Here is a 19,575-nt window from a genome sequence, read left to right as displayed (position 1 = left end):
CACCTTATCAGAGAAGCCTTTCCTGACCCCGTTTACTCTGCCTGTTTCTTCCTCTTCCTCTTCCTCTCCCTCTCCCTCTCCCTCTCCCTCTCCCTCTCCCTCTCCTCTCCCTCTCCCTCTCCCTCTCCCTCTCCCTCTCCCTCTCCCTCTCCCTCTCCCTCTCCCTCTCCCTCTCCCTCTCCCCCTCCCCCTCCCCCTCCTCCTCCTCCTCCTCCTCCTCCTTCTTTTACAGTACACTTATGACCAACTGATAGATGATATCTTTACTTACTTACTGCCAATCTCTTCCCATTAGAATTTGACTCCTTTGATTTTGTCTTTTTTATTACTACTGTATTTATGTACCAAAAACAATATCTGATACATAAAAGATGCTACAATTTTGAGTGAATAAATGTCAGCCTTTGCTAATGTATATAAGAGTCTCTTCCTTATTGAAAGCCCGTCCATGGCGTCCTGTCTCACTCAGAGTAAATGTCATAGCTTCTTCCTGGCCCAGTCACACTGGCCTCCTTTGTATTTTTCTTAAATATACTCAATGTTTTCTGGCCTGGGGGGCCTTTACTGCTGCTACTCCTTCGTCCTGAAACATTCTTCTCCAGACGTTAAGTCCTCAGGGAGACCTTTTCTGACCACCCTGGACTATAAATACCTCATGCTAGTTTATTTTACTTCATAGCACTCATCACTATATACAATCAAATAATTTTGGTTAAACTTGTTTTAAAACCATCAGGGCAAGGACTTTATCAAGTCCACCATTCTAACCCCAGTACTTAGAACAGTATTAGGCACAGAGTAGGTGTCAAATTAATGGCAAGGTAAAAATATGATCATTATGCCATAATGATTCTTCATTTACTACAGTGAATCTATGCACAGTTAACCACTGGGGTAATATGTGTGATGATGGCACCAAGCTTTCTGTTAGCACTGGGATTGGGAAATGAGCCAGAAACCTATGGTGAGAGAAGAAAGTGGCATAAAGTGTTGGATAGCATTACGTTCCACATGCAGGGGGAAATAATATGCTGGACATATTCCAGTCTGAGATTTTTGTTTGTTTTCTACTCAAGGAAATGGTGTATTAAATCTTTCTAAAACTACTCTGAGTGAAATTGGTAGTTTTATAAGGGGGAGAGCCCTTTAAATGAAAAAGAAGGTAAAAGATATTGAGTGTGGCCACCTACTTCAGGCACGTCATGAGAAGGCAGCTTTCTTTGGAAAAGATAATAATACTGGGGAAATAGAGAAAGACCAAACATGAGATGGATCTACTCCATAAAAGAAACCATAGGCAGGCGTCTACAGGAGCTGAGTAGGCTGTTGAGGACAGGACTTTGTGGACATCACTCATTCACAGGGTCTCTGGGAACTGCAGCTGATTCAATGACATGTAACACAGCCAAGCAGACAGTGTGCCTGGAATGTGGGCTGTGTAATGGGCGGTAAAGCTGGAAAGACAAGGAGGGGTCATGAAGTAGAGTCATACCTAAACGAGGTCCTGTCGCCTTTCTGGGTGCCCTCTACTTGTGAGGCAATCCCTACAGGAATTACCGAAACATATGAAACTCCTACCACAGAAACAGTGTATCTTAAAGCTTGTAAGGTCTTGAAACACAGAAGATCTGAGGCACAAGGCTGCAGGTAGCTGCTAACTTTATGAGCAACGCTACAACCAGACTTCCTTGCTCTGTTAATAAGACTCTTGCAAGAGCTGGATGGTTAGGGGCAAGTGACGGGACTATGTCCAGCTAAAGGGCAGCTCTGGAGCCCTAGTCAGAGGACTCTGGGACAAGAATGTGATGTGGGACTATGGCTAAAAGGTAGTGAGCAGTGGGACTGACTAATGGGGCTCCTAAGTGGCTGGGGCCTCTGTGGGGCTTCATTCGGGCTGGACACCTGCCCCACTTGCCTCTGCAGCCCTGTCTTGAGAAGAGTTTCTCATGTAGATCCATGGGTTCCAAGTCATCCTTTAGGAGACAATATAAAAATACATAAAAGATCCTCATCTGGGTGATGTGGCACCCAAAGTAAAGCAGATTCAAACCATTGCTTCTTCGTGGTCCTTCTGTGGTCACATATATAATGAGCCTTTGAGCTCATTTATTCATTTACAAAAATCTGAGTGCCTGTTGGGTACTTCTGCCTTCAAAGAATAAGTACATCAAATGTTGTGGCACCAAACACTATATCTATATCTATATCTATCTATCTATCTATCTATCTATCTATCTATCTATCTATCTATCTATATCTATCTATCTATCTATCTATCTATCTATCTATCTATCGCTTGTAAGGTCTCCATATACATATATGGAGAAAGAGAGAGAGAGAGAGAGAGAGAGAGAGAGAGAGAGAGAGAGAGAGAGAGAATGAATGAGAATGAAGAGTATTTGCACAATTAAATCTGTGATTTTAGGTGAATCCATTAGAAAACAGCCAGGAAGTAGTAGGGCAGTGGGTAGGGACGAAGGGAAGCCAATCAGAAGTAGGAATGTATAGACTATGCTTAAGCTGCAAGAGTAAGTGATTCCAAGACGCTGGGGCCTGTACATCTAAGCAACTTGCCAGAAAGAGAAACAGGTGTGGGTTCAGGTGGGAAGAGACTATGAACCTGCTTTGGACAAGGTGGTTCTCAGGTGTCTGTGAGCTGTCTGGCACGTGGCAGTGTGAGGGACTGCTTAGGAGTCACCTCATCTTGGTGATGCCTGAACACTGTAGAGTGGGGGAAATGCTACAGGAAAAGGGCAAGCCTCTAAGGACTGCCCAAATTTAAGAGCAAGTGAAAGAAAGGAACCCAGTAGAGATAACCCACAGATTATAGAGGAAAGCCAAGATATAATTGAAAACAAAATAACTGGTGTTTTGACATTCAAAGAGATGAGCATATATAATAAACAAAGAGTGATGTTATAACTGGCACTGGATCAGAATGAACCCTAGAGATGGTCTAGTTAGAGGACATCTGGGGGCTAAACCCTTCGGGATAACTAATCAGTCACGGAAATACCTCTAAGAGCTGAGAAGCCACTGTCCCATCTGTCGGTTCCCCTCAGGGACTATCACCTATCAGGATATCTCCTTGCGGCAAACAAAGATCCCTCTTTCACATCAGTCCATATTGTCCCATTTCAGTTCTCTGGAACCTTGGAGAATGACCTCTTTAGCCACAAAAACTCTAGTTATTCGTAAAAACTGTGATCAAGATACTTTTACCTTCAGCTAAAAATGCCTGGTAATTGTTTGGAAGATGATGGGAAATCATTTGCCCAAGGTAAACCACCCAATTAATGTTATCTACTTATATACAAGAGTAAGGAATCTACATGCATTTCTATAAAGAATATGAAAATCTGATCAACAGAATGGCCTGAATGCCAAATAGTACTATATTTTTATAACTCATTTTAAGTCTACTAATAAAGGTAAACATGTTTTAGGAGGAATTTAATAAACTTTTTACTTCTTGCCTCCCCCCCCAAAAAAAACCCAAGCAAACTATCTCCCCCTGCAAGAAAAACCCAAACAAACTACTAGTTTGGTTCAGAGTAGCTTTAGAGCAACTTAATAAGTTTACAACAAAAATCTCAAAACAGAATATCTCCAGCATTATACTGTTTTCTCCCCTTACAAATTATAAGACATAATTCTGTTTAACATCTTATGTAGCTTACTTCTATTACTGTAGATTTTGGGCCAATTTTTGCCATCAGAATGCTAACAAAAAGCCATAATTAATACCCTGTCTTAGCAATTTGCCATCTCACTGTGCAGAGACTGTCTCTAAATAATGAAGAGCCATGATTGCATTGTAACAATTATTTGAAGAAGAGTTGTAATAATTTTGAAACTAACCCAGGTTGGAAATACTACTTCAAGAACACTTCCAATGATACCTACAAAATAAGAGGTTTAGGATCATGAGAAAGTACTGTTCATAGCAAAAACAAAATTGATTAGAAACTCAGGATAGGAATTTGGCTCATCTGAATGAAAAACAAGCTTACTTTTTTGGCAGTTAATCAATGTTACAATAAGATCATTGTCACGCATGATTTAAAGGTCTTATTTTTTAAGTGAACTTTCGGGCCTTGGTTGCTATATATACTCAGCAAAGTGAATATTCTCATTAAGTGTTAAGGGCCCCTGAAACTATAAACCCTGAGGGCTTAATGACTACTTACAGCCAGGGTCATGGTTAATAATTTTAAACCTTTGAAGCTCTCTTGGCAAGTTCTAGTTCTGATTCTTTTAATTAACTCTTTAAAGTTTCTGTCTCTGTGTTACCAACCGAAAACTCTTCTCAATTACCAGTTTTGCAAAAATCTGTTGCCAATAATTTAAAATTTTTTAATGACTTTATACATGTTGCTCATACAGAACATGTATAAAAATGTTCACCCTTCTTGATTTGAACATCAGTTCCTATTATGTACATTGCTAACTATTTCCCAGTCTGTTCTTTCTGCCAAGTAAAGAATGCATGTGCATACCTGAGAAAGGGAAATCAAGTAAATTCCATTAAATTTCTGTGCATTTAAAAAAAAAAATTGCAGTGCTAATTTACCTGGTTCACTGCGAAGATGATCTGACTGTATACATCACTCTGTGTGTACACGGCATACGTGTCATCCGCTTGGTTCACGTATTCTTTTAGAAAGAGGTGTTTGAATGCATTAGTGTTATCTTCCTTGAAAGCTACCACCATCTGGTTACTTAGCCCAAAAAAGACCAGCTGAAGGGAAAAAAAGAAAAAAGAAAAAAATAAGAGGGTAGAAAAGCAACAAAATAAAGGTCTCCATATAATGATCATTTTATCTATTCAAGATTCAGTATGTAATCAATCATGAATATGCTCAATAGAAATTAATCGTTGGTAGCTCTGAATCAATTTGCCCTTAAAGATAAGAAAGCTGCTTTTGCATCCTTTCAACATTTATTTTCATATCTGATCTCATTTATGGCATTGCCTTCACCATCAAAAGCTTTAGAAGTTCAGAGAAGTTCTTTAGGAGTTCTTCAGGGGTTCAGAGGAGCAGGGTCACTTTGGCTACAAAAATAGGAAGGCTTACTTAAAGAAAGAATTATAGAAACCCTGAAGTATGTGCAGAACTTGGGCAGAGAATGTTTGAGTAGTTAAGAAGGTAGCACAGAATTTAGCACTTTGGGAGGACATAAATCAATTAGAGGAACAGTAGAAGAAATGGAGACAGGTACTGCAGAGGCCTGAACAGCAAGTAGAAGAGTTTAGAACCGAATTCCGTAGGACCTCAAGATGATCTTGAAGAAATACCTTAAATGAGTCTAAGTCCCACAATCAAGCTATATTCCTAGGTCACATGACCAAAACTGTGACAATAAGCCCCAAAGTAAAAATATCCTTTCAACTCACCTCTAAATTAAAGTACATTAATATAACATATCCTTAATCTTCATGCAGGATTGATCGCAGACTTTCACAGGAAACCAGTTGTGCACACACAAGAAGTTGTTTAACTGCACTGCTGTCCAAGTAACATAAACTCTGTCGATCATATCCAAAACCATACTTTACTCCAGTCTCTCTTTCACCTTTACATCCCTCCCAAACCGCCTCAATCTATCTCTGTTTTATACACCCCCACCCCCACACATTACATACTCGTAGTGTAGAACATACACTCTGACTTCCATCCCAGAGTGAGGCAGGGTGTATTTTATATGGAAAAGGGGACGGACACCGAGCACCTATGTGCCATATTCTATTCCAGCAACTTTCCTCATTCGAATCCCACAGTGTAGTTCCTAATGTACCTATTTTATAAGATGAGTACATGAAGGCTCAGAGGAGTCAAATAATTTTTCCAAGTCACATTTTCAAAAAGTGTACAGTTAAAACTGGAGCCCATCTGACAGACTAAATCCAAGCTACACAAAGTAACCCAGGGTCTGATCAGGAAAAATACAGAGCAGACAAATCTTTTTCCCTTTCTTCTCCCCTTGCAAAGGTACACCCTAACCTTGCACATGTTATCCTCTCCACTTAACCCAACTCCTACTACTGAACCGCCTCTCAGCTAAAGGTCCCATTTAAATCCCAATCAGACGACAGTTGGATATTCCAGGGATTTCACATCTGTTGAAGCTGATGACCAAAAAGCCTCCAGAGAATTCGCAAACACATTCTTATCAATTCATTCAAATACATGAGGACAAATTGAGATGGCAACAGTCCTCGTCCTGAAGTCCTTACGAGCCTCGAGGCAGACCGGAGGACCAGCGGCTGAGGCAGTTGCTGTAATTCAGAGGCGGAGCCAGGAAGTGGGGGAAAGAAAACCTTCAGTAAGGTGCCTATTATTGTACAAATTTTTCTTTTGCTACTGAAACACAAAGTCTCCAACTTGACAGAAAGACCACCTTCTTTTCTCTGAAAAGAGGGAATCTGTCACCAAGACACCCTTATTCAATCAATTACAAAGTTGTCTTTATGTAATATTTGCTTGATTGCTTAGATATAAATTAAGGAAATATCACAATTGAGACACCATCAGTTCCTTTAAAAAAAAAAAACCTACCTAACTTACCTAAACACCTTTCACATGTTTATTGCTAACAGGCTTAACATTTTAAACCATGGGCCAGTTTTCCTCTTGACCACTCTAGGAAACACTAGAAGGTTAGATGAACTCCCTAAAAGATTAAGGAGTAATTTAGATCATAAGTCTTAGAAGGAATAAATCTGAGTCTGAATTTCAGTTCTACTCGTCTAGTTTCCCAACTATGACAGGCTATTTTACTTCACTAAGTCTCAGTGTTCTAATCTGTGAAATGGGAATACCACTCTCTTCGATTTGTGTTAAGAATTGAACATGGCCCTGGCCGGTTTGGCTCAGCGGTTAGAGCGTCGGCCTGCGGTCCAGAGAGACCCGGGTTCGGTTCCCGCTAAGGGCACGTACCTCGGTTGCAGTTTGTCCCCGGCCCTGGTTGGGTCGTGTGGGTGGCGGCCACTCGATGTGTCCCTTTCACGTCGATGTTTCTCTCTCTCTCTCTCTCCCTCCCACTCTATCTGAACAAAATATCGAAAAATGTCCTCGGGTGAGGATAAAAAAAAAAAAAAAAAAAAGAATTGAACATGATGATGCCCATACAATGTTTAGCACTCATTCAAGTAGAAAATATTTATACTCAACCATTTGCTTTTAACAAGACCTAACTACTCTCACCAACAGAAACACATATCTGCCCAAGAGTAAATCACAACCAGTATAAATAAAGAATCACAAACACAGGCTTTTCCAACTTGTCAAATATTATACTGAGAATTGAACATCCACTTTTATGGTGATATATTAGAGAGAGTGCCCTTGCCTATTGAGTCTTGACTCAGCCACTGACTAGTCGTGTGGCTTTTTAAAAATTCTATTAATGTCAGTTTCCTTCTCTGTAAAATAAGGGATGCTAGAATAGGAGTGTTGCTGGGATTAAATGAAATAATGTCCTTGAACAGAGTAGTCACTCAAATGTTCAGTTCCCTTGACACAACAACTAGCATTAGAAACTTGTGCAAGAATACTATCAACTTCTTGTGATTATAGAAATCACCTTAGCTTCTAACAATCTTAAGCATTTATTCTCAATAACCAGTTAAGATTAGTGATTTCAGGGTTAAAAATTTTTTTTCCTTGAATACTAGTTGTTTATTTATTTATGTTTTTGTTTCTTTCACAAAGAAAAGAAAGTACCAATAAAAAACCTATCACATCTATTTTTCCTATTTAAATTTGCTTTTATTTTTGCCTATTTGCTTTTAATGATAGATCATTGTTCTCACCAACAGAAAAACATGTCTGCAGAAGAGTACATCACAACCAGTATAAAGAACCACAAAATTTGGTTTCTCTAAAAAACGGGAAAAAAAAGCCAAGGAAATGAGATTCATAAATCTCCTAAAAGGAAGTCTCTTATTTCCTTCACTACCTGCGCCACTCGTTTTCAGTTAACTCACATTCCTCCACAGGAGGACTCCTGTGATCACAGGGCTGTGAGAATCCGAGCACTTGCCTTAACAGAAATCCTTGAAGTTTCTGAAGAGAAATTCCCAGGAAACTGGGAAAGAAAAGGCTCTTCCAGCCCTGGCCAGTTTGGCTCAGCGGTTAGAGCGCCGGCCTGTGGTTCAGAGAAAACCCAGTTGCGGTCCAGAGAGGCCCGGGTTCAGTTCCCACTAAGGGCACGTATCTCAGTTGCAGTTTGTCCCTGGCCCTGGTTGGGTCGTGCAGGTGGCAGCCACTCGATGTGTCCCTTTCAAGTTGATGTTTCTCTCTCTCTCTCCCTCCCACTCTATCTGAACAAAAAATGAAAAAAATGTCCTCAGGATAAAAAAAAAGAAAGAAAGAAAAGGCTCTTCTGATTGGACAACAGCTAGTTTTCAAGGTGGATTCAGAAACCTTCAACTAAACCTCTTTTTTTTTTTTTTTATCCTCACTCGAGGACATTTTTCGATATTTTGTTCAGATAGAGTGAGAGGGGGAGAGAGAGAGAGAGAGAAAGAGAGAGAGAGAGAGAGAGAAACATCGACGTGAAAGCGACACATCGAGTGGTTGCCACCCGCACGACCCAACCAGGGCTGGGGACAAACTGCAACCAAGGTACATGCCCTTAGCGGAAACCGAACCCGGGTCTCTCCGGACCGCAGGCCGACGCTCTAACTGCTGAGCCAAACCCGCCAGGGCTAAACCTCTTGATTGAAAGCCAAATAATAATAATTTTTTTCCCCTAAAAACTAATTAGATTATGTGACTGAAATGATAACTTAAGGAAAGATGAGAAGGAAAAAAAAAAAATTCCCCAAGTCTTCTTTCACAAATATTGAAGAGAGAATGTTTTAAGATTTCATGTTTCCTTATTTATTCTTCTCCATTACACATACAGTTCAAAGTTATGAAAACCACTGTCCATAGTCCTCTTTGGTATGAAAAGAGTCACCAAACTCCTGACCTGAGATGCTCACCTGCATAGTCACCATTACAAGTTTTATAATTTGTATGACAAGTTTCCATGGTTTTCTGCCTCGAGCCCAGAATTTCTCACAAGGATTCATGAAAAAGAATTTGAGTTTTCGCCTCATCTGGTCTTCTAATAGAAGCTCCTCAGAGGGAGATGTATTCTGGTTAAATGTGGCCCCATTTTCCTCAGACTGAAAGCTGCAGCTATTTATAACCACCTCGGGAGTTGCCATCTCTAGAGGAAAAAAACAAAACAAAACTGTTTCCATTCTGTAAACAAAGACACAAATATATATTTTTTGCTATTGCAGGATAGTTGATGGAGTTTAAACAAAAGATCTGGTTTCAAATAAGCAGCATTGTTCTCAACTGCACTTTAGATGTTAAAGTGTTACAATTAAAATGTTACATGTCATTTTTCTTTTATTAAGTTTCAGTTATTAAATGGATTTTTACTCAGTTAAAATTTATCAAATCCAGCCCTGGCTGGTTTGGCTCAGCGGTTAGAGTGTTGGTCTGCAGACCAGAGAGTCCTGAGTCCTGGATTCCATTCTGGCCAAGGGCACATACTTCGGTTGCGGTTTGTCCTGGGCCTTGGTTGGGGTCATACAGGTGGCAACCAATTGATGTGTGATGTCTCTCTCTCTCTCTCTCTCTCTCTCTCTCTCTCTCTCTCTCTCTTCCTCTCCCCCTCCCACTCTGTCTGAAGATAAATGTATAAATATCCTCGGGTGAAGATTAAAAAAAATTTTTTTTACCAAATTTAAGGGCTGCTTCTATTAGAAAAAAAGTTATATGTACTTATACATATATGGTATGTATAGGATTTCTGTCTCCTTCAGTAATAGATATAGTTAGCACATAGATTGTGACCTAAAAACCCAGGTCAGGGCTTCAGAGGGTAGGTGGACCTTAAAATTATATGCAATTCTTTTGTATATGTAGATATGGCCTCTTTTCTTGGGGAGAGACTTAAAAATTTATCAGCTTATCAAAATAGTTTTATTTATTTATTTATTTTCATTTTCGCCTTTGTTTATTGTGGTAACAAATACATGAGGTTATCCTATTAACACATTTTTTTTTTTACTAATTTATTTTTGTTACAGATGTTTCTCAAAATAGTTTTAAACCACTGAGTTCTGTTTAGTTTTCGATTCTGGTTCTACAACTTGATACATCTGTGACATGAGGCAAGCCACTCAGCATCTCTGGGCCTCAGTTTTCTCTTCTGCAAAATAAAAGTAGCTGCCCTTGCATGATTGTATCCAGTGTTAAATAAAAATGCAAATAAAACCCTTGCATAAGGGCTAACACTAAAGCAAGCAGCCTCACTTTGCTACAGCCTCAACAGTTTCCTAAGCAGCCAGCAAGTTTCTTAAGTGACAGTGTGAGTCTCAGAAGGCTTTATTGTTCTGCATTGGGGAGCACAGAAGCCCAATTTAAGTCCAAATCCCGATCAGCCATGTCACTTGTATTTGCTTTTTATTGGAGACTTTATATTTCTGTAGCGCATTTTACTTTCAGCATACTTCATACCTATTATTTTGTTTGTCCCTTTGAAAAGGATAGGGTTTTTCCTCAGACTAATATTGATATTAGGGGAAACCTGTTTAAAATAAAAGACCCCAAACCACCAGGGAGAATAGAGTCCTTCCATATAAAAGGCTGGCTCTGTGATATTTTCCAATAACTTGTATTCAAAAATCAAAGGGGGGGGGGGTTCAAACTCTTAGAAGACATAAAGGAGATGCCCAGCCAGTGTGGCTCAGTGGTTTAGCATGGACCCATGGACCAAGACAAGAGGTCACCGGTTCAGTTTCAGCCAGGGCACATGCCAGGGTTGTGGCTCCATCCCCAGTGGTGTTTGGGTGTGTGTGGGTGGGTGGGTGGGTGGGTGCAGGAGGCAGCCTATCTATGTTCTCTCTCATCGATGTTTCTATCTCTCTCCCCCTCTCCCTTCCTCACTAAAAAAAAAACAATAAAACATATATATTTTTTAAAAGACATAAAGAAGAGAAAAAAATTACCAATACCTTAGGATTTTCACTCAAATACATGTTCTTTTTCTTCAAAAAGGTATGACATTTTTAATCAGCATTTTAAAAGATTTTAATTATAGGACTTAAAACCAAGATGATTTTATGTTGCTCAAAACTTACATATGAACAACATAATGAAGCTCTCAATAACCAAACATGTTGGTGAATTACAGATTTGAGGTCACATTAAGCCCTTTCTATTTTAATACAGGGAAAATTAAACTTTAAACAAACTAGCCATACGTCATGTAACAGTAACCCACAGGAACAAAGAGAAAATGAGCCAACCCCAATTAATTTATTCAGCACATTGCACCTCGTTGTCCCGGAAACCAGATATTACATGTACAAGGACAGGCCGCTAAACTTGCTTTCCCAAAAGCATCACAAATGCCCTCCGAACAGGGTGCGCTGGGAACAAGGCCACCTGTCCAGACCCCTAGCGGCTGAGGGAGGGAGGACCACAACCCTTCACACCCGGCCCCAAAGTGCCCAGATGGATGCAGGGGGGGGGGGGGGGGGGCGGGAGGAGCTGCGAATCAGGAGAGAGGTTAATGGAGGAGTTGGGCCTGCTCTTGGAATCTATAAACACACAAAGGTTATTTATTCAGGGTGATGAAAGGCTTAATTGGATTGAGCTGCAGAAAATTAGAGAAAACCAGGGAATATGTGCAAATACCAAATGCTTCCAGTTGGTGACCAAGTAACGCAACCTCATTTCTTCAGAAGCGCGTTCTCACATCATCAGACACAAAACTTCGCTCTTTCGCGTTCTTTCCTTCATCTTTTTTTTCTTTTTTTTTTTTAACCAGCGCTCAGGCTGACTTGATCAGGCGGGTACCAGCCTGATCAAGACCAGCATGAAGACCACAGCGATCATCCGATCATCCGGGAGTCAGGCCTGCAGTAGCCGAGATTTCCTCCGGGGCCACAGCACCCTGCGCCCCTAACCCCGGAGCCCCGCAGGAGACTGCTTTCGCCCAGCGCAGGGATCCCGGCTTTGCCCGCCCCTCATTTGCACCCGTCCCCACACCTCTAATAAAGGGACATCCGAGAGAAGAGAAGCTGGCGGTGCAACTTACAGCCAACTCTGAGCCCCGGCCGCACGCAGACCGCCACCCCTCCCAGGGCGTCCAGAGGGGACAACCTCAGGTGGCTTCCGGCTCCCGGAATCTCCGACTCGGGCATCTCGATGGGCAGGGGCCAGGCCCGGGGCCGCGGGGCAGAGGCTCCCGGCCACATCAGCTTGGGTCCGGAGTACCTTGGGTTGGGGGACTCGCCGGGTCCCCGCCCGAACCCCGGACCCCGCGCGCCCCCACTGACCTCGGCGGGGCGGCCAGGCGGGCGCTGCGCCGAACAGCTGCAGCTGGTACCCCACGGCCATGTGTGTCTCTTCCATAGAGCCGACGTCCGGGGACCCGGCCCTCCCGCTTTATGTCACCGATGACTCGCGACATCACGGTTCCTCCGTGCGCCGCGGGCGCCGTTCCCATGACACCTGATGCCTCTGGGTGGTGCGAGACTTAACTCACCTGCGGCCCGTAGCACAGGAGGGGGTGCTGGGCGGGGACAGCGGGTGGCCCGGGGGAGCGCCGTCAGCCGGCTGGCGGGGAGGCGTTAGGTCTTCTCAGCTGCCGGGGGTCGCGGTAGGTCGGGGCACCACTCTGGAAACCTCTGAGGCTCGGCTCAGCATGGAAGAGGGGGGGTCGGGCCGCCAGGAGCCGCTGCCCGTGGCATCCTGCCTCCTCCCGCCGCTGTGACTCGTGCCCTTCCGCCCACTGCTCCGGTTCCCTTCCACGCCCTTTCGGGGCCTTCTTTCAGGGGGACAGGCGGGGCGCGGAGGCTGTCGGAATGAGCCCGGCTTCCTCCCGGCACCCCGCCCCTACCTCTTCACGCCTCTCCGGGTCCCGGTAAACAACTCGCACAACCCTACTCGGGCTCTCTCTGATCGAGCAGGAGTTGCCGCGAGGTGCAGTGACAGTACTTGGGCTCTGGGCTTCAGACCCGTAAAGGGGCCGCCCCTCTGGTCCCGTTCTGCTCACGGAGTTGGGGAAGTGGGAGGGGACGCGGCGCGAAGGTGCGCAGAGAGCCTGGCTGCTCACAGTGCGCAGCCCTCTCTTAACAGCCCATTCCGATGTCTGTGTACTGGGGACAGCATGAAGGGTAAGACTTTTCGAGCCTGAGAGGTGTACCCTCTCTAGGCCTTCCAGTTTTGCAAAATCGCTATGAAATTAATACACTGTTGATTAGACTCCTCTAGACTCGGTGCTGGGACAAAAAGAGCCCCGAAAGCTCTTAGAAGAAATGGGACTTGAAACATTTGAGGTAGTGACAAAGACTCTGTGCTTGTCCAAACTTTAGTCAGGCTCCTAAACTTTCTCCTAGGTTCAGCTGTTTACTTCCTTGTTAATTCCAGTTATAGCAAGAACCCTGCCAAGTCGGTTTACTACCCCCTCCCGCCCGCCCCCCAACACACACATACACTCCCAACATCTGATTGTCCTGGATGTCTGATGGGCTTTCTCATCTTCCGTCATCCTTCAGGTTATGTCTCAGCACCCTGGCCTGTTTTCAGTTAGGTAGGTTCAGCCAGAACTTTCCTTCACCCCTGTTGTTTTCTCTTTGTAATTTTTCAGTCCGAATTTGAAACCGTCTTTCTCCTCCATTGTAAAACCCATTGCAGTGGTCCCTATAACTATCTGCATGGCCCTGAATAAAATCTGCCTTCTATTTTTAATAAGTGCTATAGAATATTTTGTTCTTTAAGAGTAGACCTCCAGCTGCACAGTGTGGCTCAGTTAGTTGAGCATCGTCCCATCACCAAAAGGTCGCTGGTTTCAGGTCAGGACACATGCCTGGGTTGCAGGCTCCATCCCCAGTAGGGGCGTGCAGGAGGCAGCCAAAGGATGTTTCTCTCTCTCTCCATGTTTCTCTATCTTTCTGTCTCTGTCTCTCGCTCTCTCCCCATCTCTCTTCCAATCTCTGAAATTAATAAAAACGTATTTTCAAAAAAGAATAGACCTCCAACCATAACCTCTTTCTTTATGAATTTTTAAAAAATTAAACCTTAGTTTACTCCTTATCAGGAATAGATCAGGAACCTTAATTAATTTGGATTGCAACCACTTTAGATATGTTTTAATTGATTTGGGGGTGGGGTACTGGTAAATTTGTAAACAACATTGAATTTTCATAACAGGTAATTCCCCAGATTATAGATAATTTATGAATGGAAATATCTTTTTTTTTTTTTTTGCAATAGGGTACAAGAATTGCATGCTGTTCATTAACCTGAATCCCAAGTGCTGTGAACAACTGGCATACTCAATTCTCAAATGCACTTTGGAAAATACAATTTAATCTCTAATGCCCACATGCCTCCACATGCTTTAACACCATTTCCTTATAGTAACAGTGAAGTCATCTTGACAATGGGACTTTGAAGTACTTGATTTTTCTAGAATGATCCAAACTTTGGAGAAGTTTGCAGGTATAAATGATAGTCCTAACTTAACCCTAGAATTGACTTAAGTAGACACATGAATGAAAAAAAAAAAAAAAACCCGGCTTTGTAGCCAGATGGACAGGGGCCCTAATTCCCTTCTGTGCCACTTATTGAGTGACCTTGGAGAATTACTTAACCTCTTCACTTCATCACTCCCTTCTATGTATAACCATCTAATAACAGGATGCATGCAAAGCATTCATTACTGTGCCTGACATATTTTATGTGCTTGTAAATGTTTTGTTTTGTTTTTGAGAGGAGATCTAAATTAATGAAAGAATCAACTTCACTCCGTCTTCAGGAAAGGAGAAAATGATGGAAGAGAAATCTGCCACTTTAAAACATATTCCTAGAAGGAGATGATGACAAGGTTGTGCATGAGTCTGCAGTAAAGTTACTATTCTTCTGGGAAGTCACAGAGTCAGAAGAAATCATGTGATAAAATCCCTGATTGGCTCATTCTGAACAAGCGCAGTTTGTAGCTGTTATTCCAGGAAACCCACACAATGCAGAACTGCTTTTCCTTTTACACTTCCCACTGGTGTAGTAAATAGTAACTTTTTGCCAACCATTCATAAGATGTTCATGAATAGCAAGACAATATTATCAAGATGTTAATTCTCAGCAAGTTTATTTATAAAGTCAACCTAATATTGATAAAAATTCCAGAAAGCTGTTTTCTAGAAATTCACAAGTTGATCCTAAATTTCTTATGGAAATGCAAAGAACTTAGAATAGTCAAACAATTTTTTGAATAAGGACAAAATTGGAGGACTTGCCCTATCCAATTTCAAGACATTATAAAGCCGTCTGAGCAAGACAGTTTGGTATAGAGTATATGTAGAAAATGGAACGGACTAGAATGTTCAGAAATAGATTCACACATATATATCAGTCAAGTGATTTTTGAAAAAGGTACAAAAAACAATGTAAAAGGGAAAATTAAACCGTAACAATCAACAATTGTCTTACATGAATGTATTGACACCAAGTCAAAAGGAAGACAGGAAACTCTGCCATGAGGTCAAAGACTAAGGTCAGCAATGTGAAGAATGACAGAAGTACATTAGAGAAGCAGTTAAAATCTTAGTCAGTATTGCTTGTAATTGTTGTCATGCTATAAGTGTATGTTCCTGGCCCTGATGGAGATTAGTTCATACAAATGTAATAAATATTAATAAGTTTGTATACATACTATACATTGTGTTAATCCTAAGCATGGTATTCCAAGAAATAACAAGTTTTGTAAACAAAATAACTCCCTGCATTGGTGATTTTAACATATTTCTATGTAATACTGTTGATCTTGCTAGAACACCCAAATGTGACATTATCTGAATACTACCCAATCATGTTTGCTGCATTTTCCAGGGTATGAGTATTTACTAAATGATATAGTTTTTTTTTTTTTTTTTTGTAAAACAGGCAAAACATTTTTATTGTTAAAAAAGTAAATGAGCCCTGGCTAAGTGGCTAAGTTGGGTGAAGCATCATCCCAAGCACCAAAAGGCTGTGGGTTCGATTCCCAGTCAGGGCATATACCTAGTTTGGGGGTTCAATCCCCAGTTGGAGTGTGTTATGGGAGGCAACCAATCTATGTTTCTTTTTCACATTGATGTTTCTGTTTTTCTCCTTCCCTCCCTCTGCCCCTCCCTCCCTCCTTTTCTCTCTCTAAACGTATCCTCGGGTGAGGATTAAAAATAAAAAGTAAATGAGAATTCCAGTGAAGATGGTGGAGCAGGCAAACTCCGTGCTTGTGTCCTCCCACAAGTACATCAGAGTTACAACTAAATTATTGAATAACCATTATTGAGAAACACCTGAAAACTAGCTGAACAGAATTTCTTTAAGGATATTAAGAAGTCACATGGAGACTGGTCGAGGGGCAGAGCTATATAATGGGCAGGTCCCACATCCATAGTGTGGTGATTAAGAATTGGGAGCGGCTTTTGCTGTGGGAGCCCCCAGGTCGAAAGGAGTGTGGCCTTCTCTTCTCCACGCCATGGCGTGTGCTCGTCCACTGATATCCGTGTACTCTGAAAAAGGGGGGATCTTCTGGCAAAAATGTCACTTTGCCTGCTGTGTTCAAGGCTCCCATTCGACCAGACATTGTGAACTTTGTTCACACCAACTTGTGCAAAAACAATAGATAGCCCTATGCTGTCACTGAATTGGCAGGTCATCAAACCAGTGCTGAGTCTTGGGGTACTGGCAGAGCTGTGGCTCGGGCTCCCAGAGTTCGAGGTGGTGAAACTCACCGTTCTGGCCAGGGTGCTTTTGGAAATATGTATCGTGGGGGCCGCACGTTTGCACCAACCAAAATCTGGCACCGTTGGCACCGTAGAGTGAACACAACACAGAAACGATATGCCATCTGCTCTGCCCCGGCTGCCTCGGCCTTACCAGCACTGGTCATGTCTAAAGGTCATCGAATTGAGGAAGTTCCTGAACTTCCTTTGGTGGTTGAAGATAAAGTTGAAGGTTACAAGAAAACCAAGGAGGCTGTTTTGCTTCTTAAGAAACTTAAGGCCTGGAATGGTATCAAAAAGGCCTATGCTTCTCAGCAAACGAGAGCTGGCAAGGGCACAATGAGAAACCGACGTCGTATCCAGTGCAGGGGACCCTGCATTACCAATAATGAGGACAATGGTATCATCAAAGCCTTCAGAAGCATCCCTGGAATTACTCTGCTTAATGTCAGCAAACTGAACATTTTGAAACTTGCTCCTGGTGGGCACGTGGGCCGTTTCTGCATTTGGACTGAAAGTGCTTTCCGCACGTCAGATGATCTGTATGGCACTTGGCGTAAAGCTGCCTCCCTCAAGAGTAACTACAGCCTTCCTATGCACAAGATGCTCAATACAGACCTTAGTAGAATCTTGAAAAGCCCAGAGATCCAAAGAGCCCTCTGAGCACCACGTAAGAAGATTCATCGCAGAGTCCTGAAGAAGGATCAGCTGAAAAACCTGAGAATCATGTGGAAGCTAAACCCATATGCAAAGACCATGCGCCGGAACACGATTCTTCGCCAGGCCAAGGACCACAAGCTCCGGGTGGATAAAGCAGCAGCAGCAGCAGCATTAGAAGCCAAATCAGATGAGAAGGGGGTTCCAGTCAAGAAGCCTGTGACAGGGAAGAAAGGAAAGAAGGCTGTTGGCATTAAGAAGCAGAAGAAGCCTCTGGTGGGAAAAAAGGCTGCAGCTACCAAGAAACCAGCAACTGAGAAGAAGCCCACAGAAAAGAAACCCACCACAGAAGAAAAGAAGCCTGTGGCATAAACTTAAATTTGCTGATTCCATAAAGGTCAAATCACTTTGGACGGCTAATCTTGAATAAAAACATGATCAAAAGCAGTGAGAAACATGACTTGTTGCATGTGTTGTGTGAATCTTGGTTAGAAATTTTTGTTATACTTTGTTTTCCATAATTTCAGCCTTTCATTTGTTTCAGTGTGGTCTAAAGTGGAGCATTTGATTTATACAAAATCCATGCTGTTGAGTGGAAAGAGAGATGCTCCATAAATCCAAATATAAAATCCATTTTGTAAGTAATGTCTGATTAAAAGATTTGTCTCAGAAAAAAAAAAAGAACTGGGAGGGATATCTCTGCAGGGGTGTCCCCTGCGATCAAGGAGTCCCAGCCTCACACTGGGACCCCAGCCTGGGGCAACAGTGCCAGGAAAAAGGTATTCCTGTAACATCTGGCTGCAAAATCAGCAGGGAGTGTGTCCTAGAAAGACAAGGGGCTGCTAGAGACCAAGGCGCTGTTCTTAAAGGGCCCACAAACAGATTCACTCATGGACTCTCTCACTCTCATCCTCAGCGCAGGCAGCAGCTCCAAAAGTGCCAGGACATACAGGGGGGAACTAAGTTGACTAACTTCAGGACAAAGGCAGGAGGGGCAGGAGTGGGGGCAAGTTTTTCTGGTCACAGAAACACTTGCAGGTGCCACTGTTTCTTTGTTGAACTCTCCTTCTACCCTGTCCACTGGGTGCAGGCAAGCACCAAACCTGTGCTCTCCATTAACCTGGCTAACGCAGTCCACCGGCCCTGATGATTCCCACCCTATTTGTTTGCCCAGCTAGAGCCTCTCCCAGTGGCTTGTCCACTCAAGCAGTCTGACTGGGCTCTTGCTGTAGACTTTCCCAATATCTCTCAAAGGTCCACAAACACACAACAAGCAGTAAGCTAGCCACTGCTCCTTGTAGCTTTTGGTAAGTGGCCCCAAGTTCACCCAAAGCAACAACTGGTCTCAATTTTCATTGTAATTTGCATTGAGTGGCCCCAAATCTGGCATAAGCAGTGGCCAGTCTTGGCCTGGAACTTAGCTTCAACCAAGTGACCACAAGCCTAGCACAAGTGGTGGCTGACCTTGGCCTGCACTTGGCTTTCCCAAGAGGCTTCCAGACCTAACAAACTGGTAGCCAGCTTCAGACCACATCAGAGTACCACCAAACTAGCTCCATAAGTGACACACTCTAAGGGTGGTCTTGGCAGACACCAGAGCCCTGCTATAGTTCTCACTCTATGGAGTCAGCACTCCACACAACAGCTTGTTCACTGTAGTCATGGCCCACCCTCACGGTCAGTAAGCCTGTGGTCAACCCCACTCACTGACATACCAAAAGCAATAGAAACCCAACTGCAACAGGAGGGCACACACAACCCACTCAGGGGACACCCCTAGAGCACTCGACTCAAGTGACCAGAAAGACTCCACACAGTGTCTCACAGGATACCTTCTGCATAAGGCTACTCTGTCAAGACCTGGAGATGTCACACATCTACCTAATACATAGAAACAAATACAGCAAGTCTGTCAAAGAAGACAAAGAAACATGTCCCAAATGAAAGAACAGACAAAACTTCAGAAAAAGAACGAAATGAAATGGAGACAAGTGATCTATAAGATGTAAAGTTCAAATCACTGGTTATAAGGATGCTTAAGAAACTTAGGGGAAGAACTGATGAGCTCAGTGAAAATGTCAACAAAGAGATGTTATTTATTTATTTATTATTTTTTTATTCTCACCTGAGGATAT

General features: G+C 42.7%; 1 protein-coding gene and 1 pseudogene across 1 annotated transcript in view; one reads left to right on the top strand and one right to left on the bottom strand.

Moving 5' to 3' along the window:
• The window catches only part of MCOLN3 (mucolipin 3), a 33,524-nt gene extending 20,950 nt beyond the window's left edge, over nt 1–12,574 (bottom strand). The window contains exons 1-3 of the mRNA XM_036256071.1: nt 12,562–12,574; nt 8,993–9,222; nt 4,574–4,741 (exon numbers count right to left, since the gene is read on the bottom strand). Coding sequence (XP_036111964.1) covers nt 4,574–4,741; nt 8,993–9,220 — 396 coding nt within the window. The 5' untranslated portion in view covers nt 9,221–9,222; nt 12,562–12,574. The remainder of the gene's footprint in view (nt 1–4,573; nt 4,742–8,992; nt 9,223–12,561) is intronic.
• A 3,962-nt stretch (nt 12,575–16,536) lies between these two features.
• Nucleotides 16,537–17,812, top strand: LOC118627022 (annotated as a pseudogene).
• The last annotated feature ends 1,763 nt before the right edge of the window (nt 17,813–19,575 follow it).

This window comes from Molossus molossus, unplaced genomic scaffold (genome assembly GCF_014108415.1).
Source record: "Molossus molossus isolate mMolMol1 unplaced genomic scaffold, mMolMol1.p scaffold_m16_p_12, whole genome shotgun sequence".
NCBI classification, from domain to species: Eukaryota; Metazoa; Chordata; class Mammalia; order Chiroptera; family Molossidae; genus Molossus; species Molossus molossus.
The sequence above is the reverse complement of the archived record's forward strand: the minus strand, read 5'-3'. Positions and strand labels throughout refer to the sequence as shown.